The 16126-nt window shown below is 37.6% G+C and overlaps 1 protein-coding gene across 1 annotated transcript in view; it reads left to right on the forward strand.

Moving 5' to 3' along the window:
• CMPK1 (cytidine/uridine monophosphate kinase 1) overlaps positions 1-15312 on the forward strand; it is a 37790-nt gene extending 22478 nt beyond the window's left edge. The window contains exons 2-6 of the mRNA XM_037132702.2: positions 7330-7476; positions 10638-10790; positions 12649-12725; positions 12979-13075; positions 14160-15312. Of these exons, the coding sequence (XP_036988597.2) occupies positions 7330-7476; positions 10638-10790; positions 12649-12725; positions 12979-13075; positions 14160-14201 (516 nt within the window). The 3' untranslated portion in view covers positions 14202-15312. The remainder of the gene's footprint in view (positions 1-7329; positions 7477-10637; positions 10791-12648; positions 12726-12978; positions 13076-14159) is intronic.
• Positions 15313-16126: the final 814 nt, after the last annotated feature.

Here is a 16126-nt window from a genome sequence, read left to right on the forward strand (position 1 = left end):
GGGAATGCCTTTGAAATAACGATAGCCTCTCGTGAAGTGTTGCTGGGATGCTGGGCTCCACAGCCATTCTTTGCAACAAGTACCAGACTGGTGAGTGAGAATGGCTCTGAATAGTACCTGCAGCAGGTCCAGGTGTTCTGCTAATGCTGCGTTGTTGAATTTAGATTTTAAGGTTCACTAATCGTCCAGGGAATGCAAACTAAACTTAGTCTTAAATGTTTCATAGATGTGTCAACTATTTAAAAGACTCCTAGTACTTTTAACTCAGTCTGTTGTGTGTATGTATGTATTTATTAATTAAATTTTTGTTGAATTTGTGTTATATTGGCTAATAAAATTATAGGTTTCAGGTGTATAATTCTATAATACATCATCTGTACATCGTATTGTGTGTTTATGACCTTAAGTCAAGTTTTCTTTCCACAATTATTTATCCCCCCTTCACCGTCTTCTATCGCCCCTCACCTATCCCCTTTCCCTCTAGTGATCACCATACTGTTGTCAGTGTCTCTGAGTTTTTGTTTTTCCTTTGTTTAGTCCCTTTACCTTTTTCCCCCAGCCCCTCAACCCCCGCTCCCCACCTCCTGGCAGCTCTCAGTCTGTTCTCTGTCTCTATGAGTCTGTTTCTATTTTGTTTGTCTGTTTATTGTATTCATTAGATTCCACATTTAAGTGAAATCATATGCGATTTGTCTTTTTCTGACTGGCTTATTTTACTTAGCATAATACTCTCCAGTTCCATCCATGCTGTCACAAAAGGTAAGATTTCCTTCTTTTTTATGGCTGCGTAGTACCCCATTGCGTGACTGTACCACAGCTCTTTTATCCACTCACCTACTGACAGGCACCTGGGCTGTTTCCAGATCTTGGCTATTGTAAATAGTGCTGCAATGAATGTAGTGGTACGTATATTTTTTCCAAATTGGTGTTTCAGGTTTCTTCAGATATATTCCCAGAAATGGGATTGCTTGGTCAGAAGGCAGTTCCATTTTTAATTTTTTGAGGTAACACCATACTGCTTTCCACAGTGGCTGTAACAATCTACATTCCCACCAGTAGTGCATGAGGGTTTGGTTTACTCTACATCCTTGTCAATACTTGATGTTTGTTGATTTATTAGTGATAGGCATTTTGACAGGTGATAGTTTTAATTTTCATTTTCCTGATGATTAGTGATGTTGAGCATTTTTCAAATGTCTACTGGCCATCTGTATGTCCTCTTTTGAAAAGTGTCTATTCAGGTCCTCTGCCCATTTTTTAATTGGGTTGTTTGGTTTTTGGTGTTAAGTTTTATAAATTCTTTATAAATTTTGTGTTACTGGCAAATATGTTCTCCTATTCAGTGGGTTGTTTTTGTTGATGGTTTTCTTTGCTGTGAAAAAACTTTTAGATTGATGTAGTCCCATTTGTTTATTTTTTTGTTTCCCTTGCCTAAGCAGATATATCAGAAAAATACTGCTATGAAAAATGTCTGAGATTTTACTGCCTTATGTTTTCTTCTAGGATTTTTAGTTTCACGTCTAACATGTATTTAATCTGTTTTGACTTTATCCTTGTGTATGATGTAAGAAGGTGGTCTAGTTTTACTTTTCACATGTATCTGTCCAATTTTCCCATCATCATTTATTGAATAGACTGTCTTTACCCCCTTGTATGTTTTTGCCTCTTTTGTCAAATATTAATTGACCATAAAGGTGTGGCTTTACTTCTGGGCTCTCTATTCTGTTCCATTGATCTATTTATCTGTTTTTATGCCAGTACCATGCTGGTTTGATTACTCTGGCCTTATAATATAGTTTGATATCAGGTAGGGTGATTCCTCTAGCTTTGTTTTTTCTCAAGATTGCTGTGGCTATTCGAGGTTTTTTGTGGTTCTGTTGCAGAGGGGAGGGACCCCCAAGGAGGTGTCAGGAAGTGCCAGAGGTAGTGGGACCAAAACTGCATGATAGATTTCCATACCGCCAGGTAAGGATAAACAAACCAGCCCCACGGCAAGTGACACCCCAAGCTGCAATGGGACTAGAAACCCTCTCCCCACTTTGGATCAGGGTGGCAGGAGAAGGCCCCTGCAGAGGGCATGTGTGAGGTAGTGAAATGTTTGGACAGAGAAGAAGACCCTCCTATTTGCTTCAGGAGCACATAGGATTTTGAGCCCCATCTTTTAAATGGAATTGCACATGGAGACTCATTGTTTTTTTTCCTTGCCCTTGCTTGCTGGGTCAGGGCCCAGCTCCTGAAGGCTGAGTCCCACACTGGCCTGTGCACCTTGATAGTGGCAGTCTATGGGACACTGTGGCTCCATGCTGCACAGCCTGGGTCCTGGACTGAGCCCCTTCTCAGCTCATGGATGCACAGGCCAGAACGCTTGCTGGCCTTGGGAGTGCAAGCAGCTTCGGGTGCTGGGGGGTCCATGTTCTCCCATGGACACAGCCACTGCACAACCAGCTGCAGTGATGTGGCAGTGGTCCAGGCAAGAGGAAGAAGCTGTGGCAAGGTGATAGCAGTGCTGGTCCCACAAGTACGCACCCCAGGGAGAGAGAGCCTGATGGAGAGCTGTTGCCATTTGTGTAACAGTCTTGGACCCCAGGAGGACAAATAAGAATGGAGCAGGGTGTCTGGACATTGACTCTAGTTCCAGGGGTGGCTGGCTTCTTTCTGTGTTTGTGGAAGAGCTTGGCCTAGATCCACGAAGTTCCCAGCTTCCTCCAAAATTGGGCAACATTTTAATAAAGACCTTTTTCCTTCCCCATTAATCTTCGTTATGTGTGTATACAGTGGCAGGCAGCCAGATCCCACTTTGTTCAGTAACAGTTCCATATAAATTTTTGTAACCTTTGTTCTAGTCTGTGAAATATGTCATTGGTATCTTGATGGGAATTGCATTGATTGTGTAGACTGCTTTGGGTAATATGGACGTTTTAATGATGTTAATTCTTCCTATCCATGAACGGGTATATGCTTCCCCTTATTTGTATCTTCTTCATTTTCTTTCCTCAGTGTCTTATAATTTTCCAAGTATAGGTCTTACATCCTTGGTTAAATTTATTCCTCAGTATTTTTTGAGGCAATTGAAATAGGATTGTTTTCTTAGCTTCCCTTTCTGATAGTTCATTATTGGTGTATAAAAGTGCAACTGATTTCTGGATATTTATTTTATATCTGGCTACTTTACTGAATTCATTTATCTGTTCTAGTAGTTTGGGTTTTTTGGGGGGATGGAATCTTTAGGGTTCTCTACATACAGTATCATATCATATGCAAATATTGACAGTTCTCCTTCCTTTCTGGTTTATTTTAAAAATATATTTGTATCTCATATCTCTGCTACATTCCCTCTATGTAATGCAAGACTCAGTAGCAGTGCAGTGGCACTTTCTAATTGCCACCCTGGCAGGAGGAGGTGCCTGGCATTTGGATGTCTTCTTGCCTCCCGGGACTTGCCATTTCCCTCAAACTCTTTATTTGTTGTTGTTTTTGTTTGATTGCTTTTCTTCACACATTACCACATCTACCTAAATTTAGAAACAAGAAAGGACAAATTGCTTGGAGCTGAGAGAAACTGATCAAGGTGATTTGAGATTTGATATCCTAGTATTGTCAACATTTCCCTTGTAGTAGTTATATAGAATGCCATTTTGTACTTGTTGAGAACATTGTGCTTTTTTTCCTCCCTCCAGATCTTTGTGAGGGAAAAAGTGAGAGTTATTTTTTAATTTCTTAAAAAAGAAAATGAAAGTAAAACATTAGAACAGTTACTCTAAATGAACTGTTTATACATTTGTTACTAGGAAACTATTTTTAGTTGAATAGTAGCTTGTAGTTGTAGTTATTGTAGTTTATGGTATTTATAACCTGCTGTGGTTTTGAATATTGCTCTTAAGACTGTAGTTAGTGACCCACTAGATTTTAGTTGCTAGGACATATCCATTCTTGCTTTTCTCAAAATTGCAGTCAGTGACTACCTAATGACAGCAAAATGCTTGAAACAAGCTTTTAAAGTGTAGCTGTTACTACACTTTAAAAATACCATAATAACTACTATGTAAGTGAAACTTTGTGATAGGAAGCTTCCACAAAATCCTTAAGAAAAATATAGTATAAAAAAGTAACTGATAAATGGAAGATATATTTTAAAGTGGAATGTGAATGAGAAATAGACACATGTAAAGGTTTGACATGGTTATATTTATTTAAATTCCTTGGGTTGTTTTGGGCTTTGCAGATCAGGTTATTTTCTTTCTTGACAAATGAGTTATTTTTTAAAATATCATTTGTATACCTCTACAGTTTGAAAAGTAGTTTCTCTTTAAAAAAAGTGGTATACCAAAACCCATTTTACTGCACATTTGAGTTTACACAATGTGCAGTAAAATGCACAAAATGAAGTGTGCACATTCGAGCTCTGCAGTGTCAGGAAACAAACTGTATTCTAATTTCTAAATTACTAAGATGCTTCCAGCTGTCTCGGTTCATTGTCTCTGTTCATGAGGCAGAGGCAGTCCCTGCAGAGCAGTTGTAACACTGTTGGTGTTTCACAGAGCATTTGCCATTGTTTAGTGCTGTTTGTCTCTGCCTTTATTCAGTATTACCACATGCTGTGATTTCTAGACCAGTGAGAGCATCCTGCAAACTTAGACTTCCAAGCAGGAGTCCAAGTAAGCAGTGGGAATTGAAGCTGCTATAAAATTTTGTGGATAGTGTATATGCAAAACGCTTTTTAAAAATTGTACATAATAAATGGGAAAGTGGGTCACACCTTACTTTTTATAAAGTCTTTTCTTGATCCATCTTTCAAAAGTGTACTTGGTGATCCAAGTAGGCATTTAAAAATTATGTGGTGTGGAAATAATTTTAACATAACAGTTTAAATAATTAAATACTAATATTTATTTCCATTTTCTATAAATGATAGGGATTTCTTTAAAGACCTATTAACAACTAAATATACTTTTGGTCATTTCTTCTAATGGAAGGAATTATATGATTGAGAGACATGTATGATACTATAGGTTTTGTTTATTCTCACCAAACTTTATGCCCAATTTTAAGAGTTTGTTTTCCTTTGCTGACTACTTTACTGGTCACTTACTTTAGGGAGCAGGAACAAGTGTAGTTAACAATTTTTGGAAATAGAAAAAGGGGTAGAGAATGTATGGCTTCTGTAATCCAAAAAAGAGAGAAATTCGCTGTAGCTTAGGTAATTGAAAGTTTTTGTAAAATGTGTAATTGAAATGCTACTTTAAAAGGGGATGATGGAGGGGAATGAAGGGGGGAAATAGAACAACTGTAGTGGCATAATTAATAAAATATATTTAAAAAATAAAAGGGGATGAGTGTATGGGATGCCTCAAATCTTAACATTGAAATTAAACATAAGATTTAAGTTATTAAATATTTATTGCACACTTACTATGGATAAGAAAAAATCCCACTTAGGGAGTCTTAAGAATTTGGGACGAGATGATTATTGTAACTGAACATTGGATATTGTTCTGAGTGTCCTGATGTTTGAGAGTAAAAACATTTAAAAAATAGACTTTATGATTCTTTTGATTCAAACAAAGAGAATGTACAAGTTCATGTAGAGGAAGCTTTTCAATATTCAGAGTTATTTCTTAGATCTATATTCTATTCTCATTCTGACCTTGGGGAAATGGCAGAACAATACCATAGCTTCTTACATGACTTGGCTCAACTGCGACCTATGACCTAATACGTCATATGTAACTCCTTAATGATTATCACAGTCATAATATTATACTTGTTGATCTTTCATAGGATATTCATATCTGTTATCTCACATAAGCCCCTTCATTAGTCTTTCTATCATAAAACATTAAGGTGAATATATACATACACATGTTAAAATATAAAAATGGCCCTGGCTGGTGTGGCTTAGTGGATTGAGTGTCAGCCTGCAAACCAAAGGGTTGCTGGTTTGATTCCCAGTCTAGGGCACATGCCTGGGTTGTGGGCCGGGTTCCCAGTAGGGGGCGCATGAGAGGCAACCACACACTGATGTTTCTCTCCCTCTCTTTCTCCCTTCTCCCTCTAAAAATAAATTAAAAATCTTAAAAATATATATATTTAAATGGTATATATAAAATGTAAAATGCTTCTGGATTATTTAAGATAAATATTTTCATGGTGGCAAAGAGGTAATTGATGGCTTTTATCCCCTATTATGTGTCAGGGTCTCTGGTATGCAGTTCCCACACATTATCTCATTTAATCATCCCACTAACTTATAAAATAGGTAGCTCTATTCCCTTTCTAATATGAGACCTCACTGGAGAAGTAGGAAATGGACTTTGGAAAATAGGAAGGAAGATGCTGGTTTATTAGGTGTCGAGACAGTAATACTTGGTAAGATACTTTTTGATTGTGTGCTGTTTACTGAGAAGGGTAACAAAACAAGAATGGGGGTTGTGTAAATGCTGATGAGTTCAATTTGGACATGTTGAGTTTAAGGAAGGGAAGCAGACTTTAAAAAGGTGGGTGTAGCCAATAGTGGTGAGTTTTGGGGGAGGTTTCTTTTTTTGCCTTGATTTTTTTTTTAAAAGATTTTATTTATTTTTAGACAGAGGGGTAGGGAGAAACATCATGTGATGTGTGGTTGCCTCTTGTGCACCGCCCCCGTCCTGCCCCCACTGGGGACCTGGCCTGCAACCCAGACATTTGCCCTGACCAGGAATCGAACCAACGACCCTTTGGTTTGCAGGTTGGCGCTCAGTCTACTGAGCCACACTGGCTAGGGCTGCCTTGAATCTTACAGACATTTGTTAGGCACTTCTTCGAATGTTAATAACATTTAAATGTTGATTGTGTTTGTGAAGGAATATAATGAGATGTTAATGCTTTCAATAATTAAATAAGTTTCTGGAGGATTTCACAGTTTGTGAACATTACAGTTACCATGCCCTACATAGGTAAGAGATGTTTTTTAAGCAAACTGAGAGATTACATGAAACCTCTCACATTTTTTTAAAGATTGTATTTATTTATTTTTAGAGAGTGGAAAGAAGGGAGAAAGGAGAAGAGAAACATCACTGTGTGGTTGCCTTCGTGTGCCTCCCCCTGGGGACCTGGCCCACAACCCATTCATGTTCCCCAACTGGGAATCGAACTAGCAACCCTTTGGTTTGCAAACCAGCACTCAATCTACTGAGCCACACCAGCCAGGGCTAAATTTTTAAATTATTTATTATGTAAGAAAAGCTTTTTTATTGTAAGAAAAAATAGAGTGTAGAAATTAAAATGAGATAAAACCAATAGTCCTACTGGGTTAACTATATTCTAATTTTCCCCCCTATTTGTTGTTTCTTTCAGAAATATGGCTACACACACCTTTCTGCAGGAGAACTTCTTCGCGATGAAAGGAAAAACCCTGATTCACAGTATGGTGAACTCATTGAAAAATACATTAAAGATGGAAGGATTGTGCCAGTTGAGATAACCATCAGTTTGTTAAAGAGGGTAAGGAGTGTGAATGCCAACCAATTTAAACCAGCAAGGTTTAATCTCGTTTGAGAATTTAAATCTATCCACCTTTAGAGTAATGAAAAAAATCAGAGTATTGAATTTCTCTGTAGAAGATGATCATGGTGTTTAAGATTGGGAACTCCGCTTCCACGTGGGAAGAAATTGGACAGTTGCAAGCATTCTTTGCTTTGGTCTGGTATCAACTCAACATTCATATGTGTGCACTTGATGATCTCTTTTCCATTTGTTTCTTCTTTTTCTTCTTCCCCTCGTTTTCCTCCCTCTCCTCCTTTCTGTTTTCTGTTCTTTTGTTAAACTTCCTACCTTCCTCCCACCTCCTTCCCTGCCTTTATCCCTGTCTTCCATGACCTTCCTACTGTTGCCATTCTCTCAGTCTCGGTATCTCCTTTTCTGGTGTATGCATCACCATCTTCAGTATGAAATGCAAAGATTAACAGCTATCAAAGTAAAATATTTCCCATCTAAAAAAACACACATTTTCATAACTTTACACGTCTAATCATTAATGAATATTTTCACATGTAAGGAACAGTTAAGGACAAATACAAGAATGGGAACAGCAAGGAATAGTTTAAACGTGCTAGGAAAGAGATATGTGAGCATCTGGGTGGAATCAGAGAAACTTGAGGATGAAGAGTAGCTTATTCACACATACTCTTACCTCTTGCCTCAGAGATTGGAATAACCTACTTCTATTCCAGGGTAATAAATCTCCTTATTCTCTGGATGTAATGTTCTTTCTCCACTTTATAGCTCAGCATCATGAAAGACCAGTCTACGTTTTTCACTTTCTCACTTTCTACTCATAACCCTTTGCAGTCAGGTTCTATGTCCATCTTCACTGAAATTGTTCTTGTTGTTGTTACCAATAATCTATATTAAATACAGGGGATATTTTTGTCATTTTTCTTGTAGCATTTAACTGTGCTCACTGTCTTTTTGAAATTCATTTCTTTTGTTCTTTGTGACACCATTTTTTTCGATTCTCTTCCTATTTCGATAAGTACTATTTCTTGAGTCTCCTTGATAAATCTTGTTCTGCAAGTTTTCCTAAGCCATATATTTCTCAGGGTTTTATCCTCGGTTCTTTTATCATTTTATATATTTCTTGCTGGATGGTTTAGCCATGCCTAAGGCTCTCCATGTGCTAATGGTGCCAAAATCTGCAGCTGTAGTATGCTTTTCTGAACAGCAGACCTGCGATTCTAACCAACTACTAGGCATCCACCGGTATGTCTTACAAGTGCTCCAGAATCACCACGTCCGAGATGGAATGTACCATCTAAAATGTGATCACCGTTATTTCCTGTCCTGCTTAATGGGTCTACCGTCTTATCTACCCAGCTGCCCAGGCCAGAAATCTGGGTTTTGTGCTGTATTTTCCGAGTCTGCCTTAGTTTCCCACATTCATTCAGTGAGCAGATCCTTTCATTTATCTTTCTCTTAATCCTCTTCTATTTCATCTCTTTTCTTTACTATAACTGTCACCTTAGTTTAGACCTTCTTTTCTTCTAGAGCCTCCTCCTAGTCTTTTTGCCTAAATCATTTTTGTCCCTTTCAAATACATCCTTCATGGTGCAGTCAGGGTGACTTTTTTTTCTTCTGAAAGGTGATGTGAGCATACTCTTCTTTGCTTAAAGTTCCTTAGTGATCCTTTATTGCTTCCAGAATAAAAACCAAATCCTCTGTGTGGCATAACCAGTTCTTCATTAGTCTTGCCCCTCATACTTTCTAGTCACATCTTCCACCATTTTATATACATATCCTAAGATTCAGCTGTACCAGCTTACTTCAGATTCATCAGAGCTGTACACGTTCTCATTTGTGAGCCTTTATCCATGCAGTTTACCGTCCAAAGTACTTGGACCCCTGTCTGCCTGCCACTTCACTATTCAGGATTCAGCTCTGCTGCCACCTCTTAGATAAAGCTTCCAAGTTTCCCAGGTAGTTTGTGCTCGCTTCTTTGTTTTATCATAGCATCTTCTTATGCCTCACGATAGAACTTAGCAGATTTAATTACATATTTGTTATCCATTGGACTGTGAGCTCCCTAGGGGCCATGTCCTTGCTCTTCATGTCCCCTGTGAGTTAGCCTTGAATAAACGTATGTTGAATGAGTAGAATATTGGTGTACCTCTGCATGTGTCTTCCACTGTACCAATTTCTATTGGTATAGAAATGTTATAGAAGGGGCACAAAGGCTTGCTGTGCAAGTTTTGTGAGTGTTGGAGAAGCTAGGTGCTGGAATAAAGCCAGCCCTCGGATCAGGGAATCAGGAGTCCTGAAGGCCATTGTTCTTGAGGAACTAGAAAACAGTTTGAGCACTCACGGGACCAGATATTGGTTTGCATTGGAATAGAGGCCCCTCTGGACTTTTTCAAAGTCACGCATCTGTGCTTATCCCATGGTGATTGGTGTGGTAGGGATTTGGACATCTGCATCTCCCATCACATTTTTCCACATTGCACTTAAATTCAGACTTGGAAAGAGGATGGTGAAATGTGCTCTTCTTGCTGTCTCTCTGAAGGTATTGTTTTCTTTGCTACCTGTGTTTGGGGGTAGCCAGTGAGTGGCATTTAGGTTTAATTAGCTTCAATTAAAAGAAGAAAACATATTGACTCCTTCACTTACAATTAATGCTAGCAGTCTGTTATAATTTTCCAGAGCTTTTTGCAGTTGGACTTGAATTACTGCAGAGAATCCAAGTGCCGTTAGATGCAGCATATGTACTTCCCACCACGGCACCATGCTGTGGGTGGAGGAAAGGAAAGACAGGATGAGGTCTCCAGTGGCTGAAGCAAAGATATTGCTTAATACTTATTTTTCTCATTTGCTGTTTATAACTTTGTGGATGTATATGTTAAAGCAGTACATGCTTACTATAGAAATCTTAGAAAGTACAAAAAATGTATATGCCCATAAAGTGGGGGAAGGGTACACATCCATAGTTCCACCAGCAACCATGTTAATACATTGGATCATTTTCTTTTAAGTCTTTTTTTCCTATGCATCCTTCACACTTTACTTAGGATTTAAAGAATAACAATAAAACAAGCACCAACATATTCACTGGCCTGCTAAGAAATTGAATTTTGTTAATGTAGTATTGGCCCTGAATCTTTCTTTTCCTTTAGGAAATGGATCAGACGATGGCTGCCAATGCTCAGAAGAATAAATTCTTGATTGATGGGTTTCCAAGAAATCAAGAGAACCTTCAAGGTTGGAACAAGACCATGGATGGGAAGGCAGATGTAGCTTTCGTTCTGTTTTTTGATTGTAATAATGAGGTAATGCACATCGTCATCTGCCCACATGAGTTTTAAGCAACTTGATTGTCAGCCATACAGAAATACAAAGTGGCTTTTTGAAAATATATTGTTTATTGATTTTGGAGAGAGAGAGAAACATCAGTGTGAGAGAGAAACATCAGTTAGTTGCTTCCCATTTGTGCCCCAGCCTTTAGGAATACAGTACAGTGCTCCAACCAGCAGAGCCTCACCAGCCAGGGCCGACGTGACTCTTTGCTGATATTTATGTTCTATGTTGGCAGCAGTGTCTTTCTGAATTGGAACGTTGCAGGGACAGAACGGCATTGTCTTGCCATTAGAGTGTTGCACACTTAGTGGCATCAGCAACATTGTGGACCTGAAATTTGTTTTTTGTTTTTTTTCAAAAGAACAATTTGTCTTGAGTTGTTTTTAAGTAGGAATTGACTTGTACAATAATGTTAGCTGATAAAGCTGCCCCCTATTACTTCTTAGGTATGAGCTGTTATCTTGCCTTAGGATGATTGTTTACTGGAAAAGAAGCACACATTTCTGGGAAGTTGAGAAAAGTTTCTATTTTACAGAAACATTGAAAATAGCTGATTTGTCTTCTCAGAGTAAAATGATCTTAGGCAAAAAAAAAGCAGGAAAGCATTCTTTTTCTTGTTGGCACTTTTAATAGCATACTTAGACATACCTTTGAATAACTAAATTAATTTCTTGGGAACATCTAATTAAAAGGCCTGACTGTTTCACACCTGTAAACTTCATTAAATTAATGCCAGCAGCCTGAGGGAGTGAGTATCTGAAGTGCTGCTCTGCCCAGTGTGGCTCATCTGGCCAGGTATCACCCACGGGCATCACCACTGGTCGATTCCCAGTCAGGGCACGTGCCCAGGTTGCTGGTGGTTGGGAGCGTAAGAGAGGCAGCCCTTCAGTGTCTCTCACGTCAGTGTTCTCTCCTTTTCCTCTCTCCTTTCCCCTCTTTCTTAAAAAAAAAAAAAAAAACCTGAAGTACTGCCTTGAAGGAAATTGGCTGGTTGAATTGCAAATATCCTCTGGTGGAAGGACTTGCTGAAGCCTTTGAGTTGTTTTAAAATATAACTGTCTTCTTCCAGCCCCCAAAAATATGTTTTCACTTACTCTTCAAAGTTAACTTTAGAATGTTACCATAGCTTTACAACCAAGGAATGTTTATTCACAATTAAAAAGGGGTACTTTCTTACAATGCAAATACGTTGATTTTTAAATATTTGGATATTTATGGAATTATTGAAAAGTAAGCAGAAATAGAACAAAGTTTGAGGCCTGTAATTCATACCTAATAAGTTAATAATAATATATCTTAGCTGGAACCATACACATACAGATCTTTTTATTGCGGTTTGAAAACAAATACACAGGAAAAACTGAGTCATGAATGAATTCTTATTATGCTCTGTACTTATTTAACCTAGTTTATATAAATTGAACCACATGTTTAAATTTAAAAGGACTTTATATGTTGATTAATGAATTAGACACATTTGGTTTAATGCAGGTTTTTTCTTTAACTCTTAAAACTTCATTCTCTTTTCAGGTTAAAAGAATGCATGTCTCTCCTTTTAATTTTGTCCTTTTCAAAGTACCTTTTTTTTTTTTTAGTTTTTTTAAAAGATTTTATTTATTTATTTTTAGAGGGGGAGGGAAGGAGAAAGGGAGAGAAATATCAATGTATGGTTGCCTCTCATGCGTCCCCTCCTGGGAACTGGCCTGCAACCCAGGCATGTGCCCTGACTAGGAATTGAACTGTGGTTGTTTGGTTCACAGGCCCTTGCTGAATCCACTAAGCTATACCAGCCAGGGCTCAAAATAACTTCTAATTTATTGATCTTTTCAGATCTGTGTTGAACGATGTCTTGAGAGGGGAAAGAGCAGCGGAAGGAGTGATGACAACAGAGAGAGCCTGGAAAAGAGGTACTTTGCAGTTTTTATACAATAGCCACCTTAGCCTCAGTTTGCAACTTGAGTAGCAGGCCAAACACTTCCCTCATTTGGTCCAGAAACAGAGAAAACGCCATGCTTACATAGGTGGAATGGCTGACCTGAGATGATGGTCAGGGAATCGGCTGAGGCAGATCCAGTGTTTTCCTCTAAGCTTTCTTTCCTATAACGTGGGGGAGGATGGATAGATACTTAGAACCTTGCAATAGTTCCTCTTGTTTTGCAGAATTCAAACCTACCTTCAGTCAACAAAGCCAATTATTGACTTATATGAAGAAATGGGGAAAGTCAAGAAAATAGATGCTTCTAAATCTGTTGATGAAGTGAGTATCTCTAGCCTGCCTTAAAAAAAAAGTCCAGTAAAAATGTGATGGAGGAGTTAGGCAGGAGAAAAAAAATACTATGACAGAATACTTTGCTTTTCAAGACACTGGAGACCAAATGAAAAATTAGGCTTTTTCTCTTATTTTGAGTAGTCTAAAATGGATTTTACAACTTCAGACTTGTTCTTCCTAAGAAGTGAGTGGTCTATTACTTCCAAAACTCATTTCTTGAACACTGGAAAATTGGCACTTTGAGACTATGATTTGGACCATGATCATTTTTTAAAATCTATAACGTGAAGGGCAAGTCTTGTGGCTCAGGAGCCCCAGGCTGCCTTCGTCTCTTCTGTCGCAGAGCACACAGCTCCAGCGGGGCAGGATTTCCGTGACTCGACGTTGCTCTCTCCCTCACGAGTCAGCTCCGGTTCGCAAGTCCTTGGTGCCCTGCAGCTGTTCCTAGTGCCTTTTTTTTGTCCTTGTGTATTTTTAAAAAATTTATATTTACTTATTTTTCAAGTACAATTTTCTGTCTATTTCTCCCTTCCTAGTCCCCCCCCCTTGCTCCCCATCTCCCTCCCATTTTCACCCCCTTAGTTCTTGTCCTTGTGTCCTTCCTACTTGTTCCTCCAAATCCTTTCAGTGCCTTTTAATTGACCCAGTCTTTTCTTGATTCCTGAATCTTCTTCCTCTGGACTTTTCTTTTTTATTATCTAGTCGTTTCTGGTTTTTTATCCATTGCTGCTTTCTATAGCAGTGAGGTGTAATACATCAGAAAACTTAAGTGTTTCAGAATCAGAACTAGGAAGATAGGCCACTTCTATTGTATCAGTGTTTGGTAGCTGATCAAGAAGTTTTGTTTTATCCTAAGAACACTAATAAAATTGAATACATCATTTTCATAATTGTATATGTATTATTTATGGTGTTATTTACCGTCTAAAGTAAAATAGACGAAACTAAGAAATCCTAATTGTTTTTTAATGATCTATTTTGGAAATGAATATAAAGTTGACACATTTTAAGGCTGTGTGGTATTTTAACAATACCTGTTTCTTAAAATTGTTAATCTCTTTTTCCTTTATAGGTTTTTAATGAAGTTGTGAAGATTTTTGACAGAGAAGGCTAATTCTAGACCTGAAAGCATCCTTGAAATCATGCTTGAAATATTGCTTTGATAGCTGCTATCACAATCTCTTTTTAAGTCAATTTTAATGTTTCATAATTATATCACAATTAATGGCCACAAAGTATGTAAGACAAATTAAATTTTTTAACTTTTTTTTTTGTCACAGGAGTAGAGAGTGAATTTGGATCTAATTTCATCTTAGCTATGGTGCTCACGAAACAAAGAAGGGCATTAGCTAGTTCTTTGTTTTTATTGAATAAGAAAATCCCTTTTATAGTTTGTGCCTTCTGTGAGCAAAACTTTTTGGTATGTGTGTATCCCTTTAGTAATTATAATGTGTCAGGACTAGGGATTCCTCATTTCCTCTTTTTCTTGCAGGTTTTAAATGTCCAACCTGTTAAGTAAATTTATGGACCAAATTCCAAAGGGACTCTGTGTAGTCAGTTCTTGCATAGTGTGTTTGGTAAACAAACTCATGAAATGAATTGCTAGAAGTGTTTTAGCATTTATCACATAACTGGCCATATCCCGTAGAAAGGTAAGAACACTTAGGCTACACCTTCCTACGGCATGTACAGAGTTGTGTGGCAGGGCGCAGCCTCTGCGTCCAGGGATGGGGATGGGGGTACTGGGGTTCAGAGCCTGACAGGGTCGTCAGCTTTATTCTGACATAAGTCTGAGGATAAGGGGCAAGGATCACTTCTAATGACACGTGTTCCTTGTGCTCTATTATTTACTGTTATTAGTGATTAAGTTGATCTCAACCAAATTTTCAGTAGTGGAATCTTGAAATGCATGTACTAAATTTATGGTAAAATGAGTTTTTTTTGGTTTGCTTTCCAGACTAAATATAATAACATTAGAATAAGGTAGAAGAAATATAATGGTTAAATTTCCCATTTCTATTTTATTTTTTGAATATTTTTTCATAGTTATTGTTTAAGAAGATTTAAAAAATCGCTGCACTTTGGTCAGAAAAATAATAAATATATCTTATAAATGTTTGATTCCCTTCCTGGCTACTTTTATTCAGTAAATTCTTTTTTCTGGCATCATGTTGAAGCGTGGAAAGGTGTAGAATAAAACGGGCTATAGAGTCCAAAGAAATTTATTCTTAAATCTATTCTTCCTTTAAAAATTTCTGAGAAATTGATTTTCTCTATCTTTTATGCCATCACCAGTGCAAAGTGGTATTTAAGTTTCCTGTTACGAGACTTCTTAAAATGCTTCTCATCTTCAGCACATACACCGTTTGGTATACAGGGTTAAATTAGGCAAAAATTTTGACTTTATAAAATTACTAATATAATTACATATTTACATTTAAAGCCATTGGGAACAATAAGAACAATTTATAGATATTCCTATACAGGGGTCAGGCTAAAGTAGGTTTACACTTGTTTGTGTGGAAAAAGACATGCAGGTTATGATCACTGCAGTAGCTTTATTAACTCCCATACAACTGGGAACCCACTTTCGCCCACCCCTGCATTATAACAGATTTATTTATTTCTATGTGTGTTATGGAATTCACTTATTAATGATGAATTTTCAAACATGCTTCCTGTTATAAAAACAAAGTATTCGTAAGTGGTAAACACAGTAGCCACTAAAATTTGTATTGACATTATCTTGGTTTCTTGGAAAAGATTGTAATGAATTCTTATCAAGTGTTTTGGTCCAGCCAGTACAGCCCTCTGTACTGGGTAATTTAATTAAGCAGCTGTAGTATGAAGCAAGAGTAAAGACTTAAGGATTTGAGTGCATTCCTACTCATATAAGTGAAGAAACGCATCAGATGGGGATCTAAATATTTATATTGGTATTGTGAAAGCAACCTTAATTTAAGGATTTTAAGAAGACTGTTGAGACTAGGTGCTTTGCTTACTTTCATCAAATATCTTTCTGTGGCATAATTACTAAAT

This window comes from Artibeus jamaicensis, unplaced genomic scaffold (assembly GCF_021234435.1).
Source record: "Artibeus jamaicensis isolate MK-2021 breed Jamaican fruit bat unplaced genomic scaffold, CSHL_Jam_final contig_866, whole genome shotgun sequence".
NCBI lineage: Eukaryota > Metazoa > Chordata > Mammalia > Chiroptera > Phyllostomidae > Artibeus > Artibeus jamaicensis.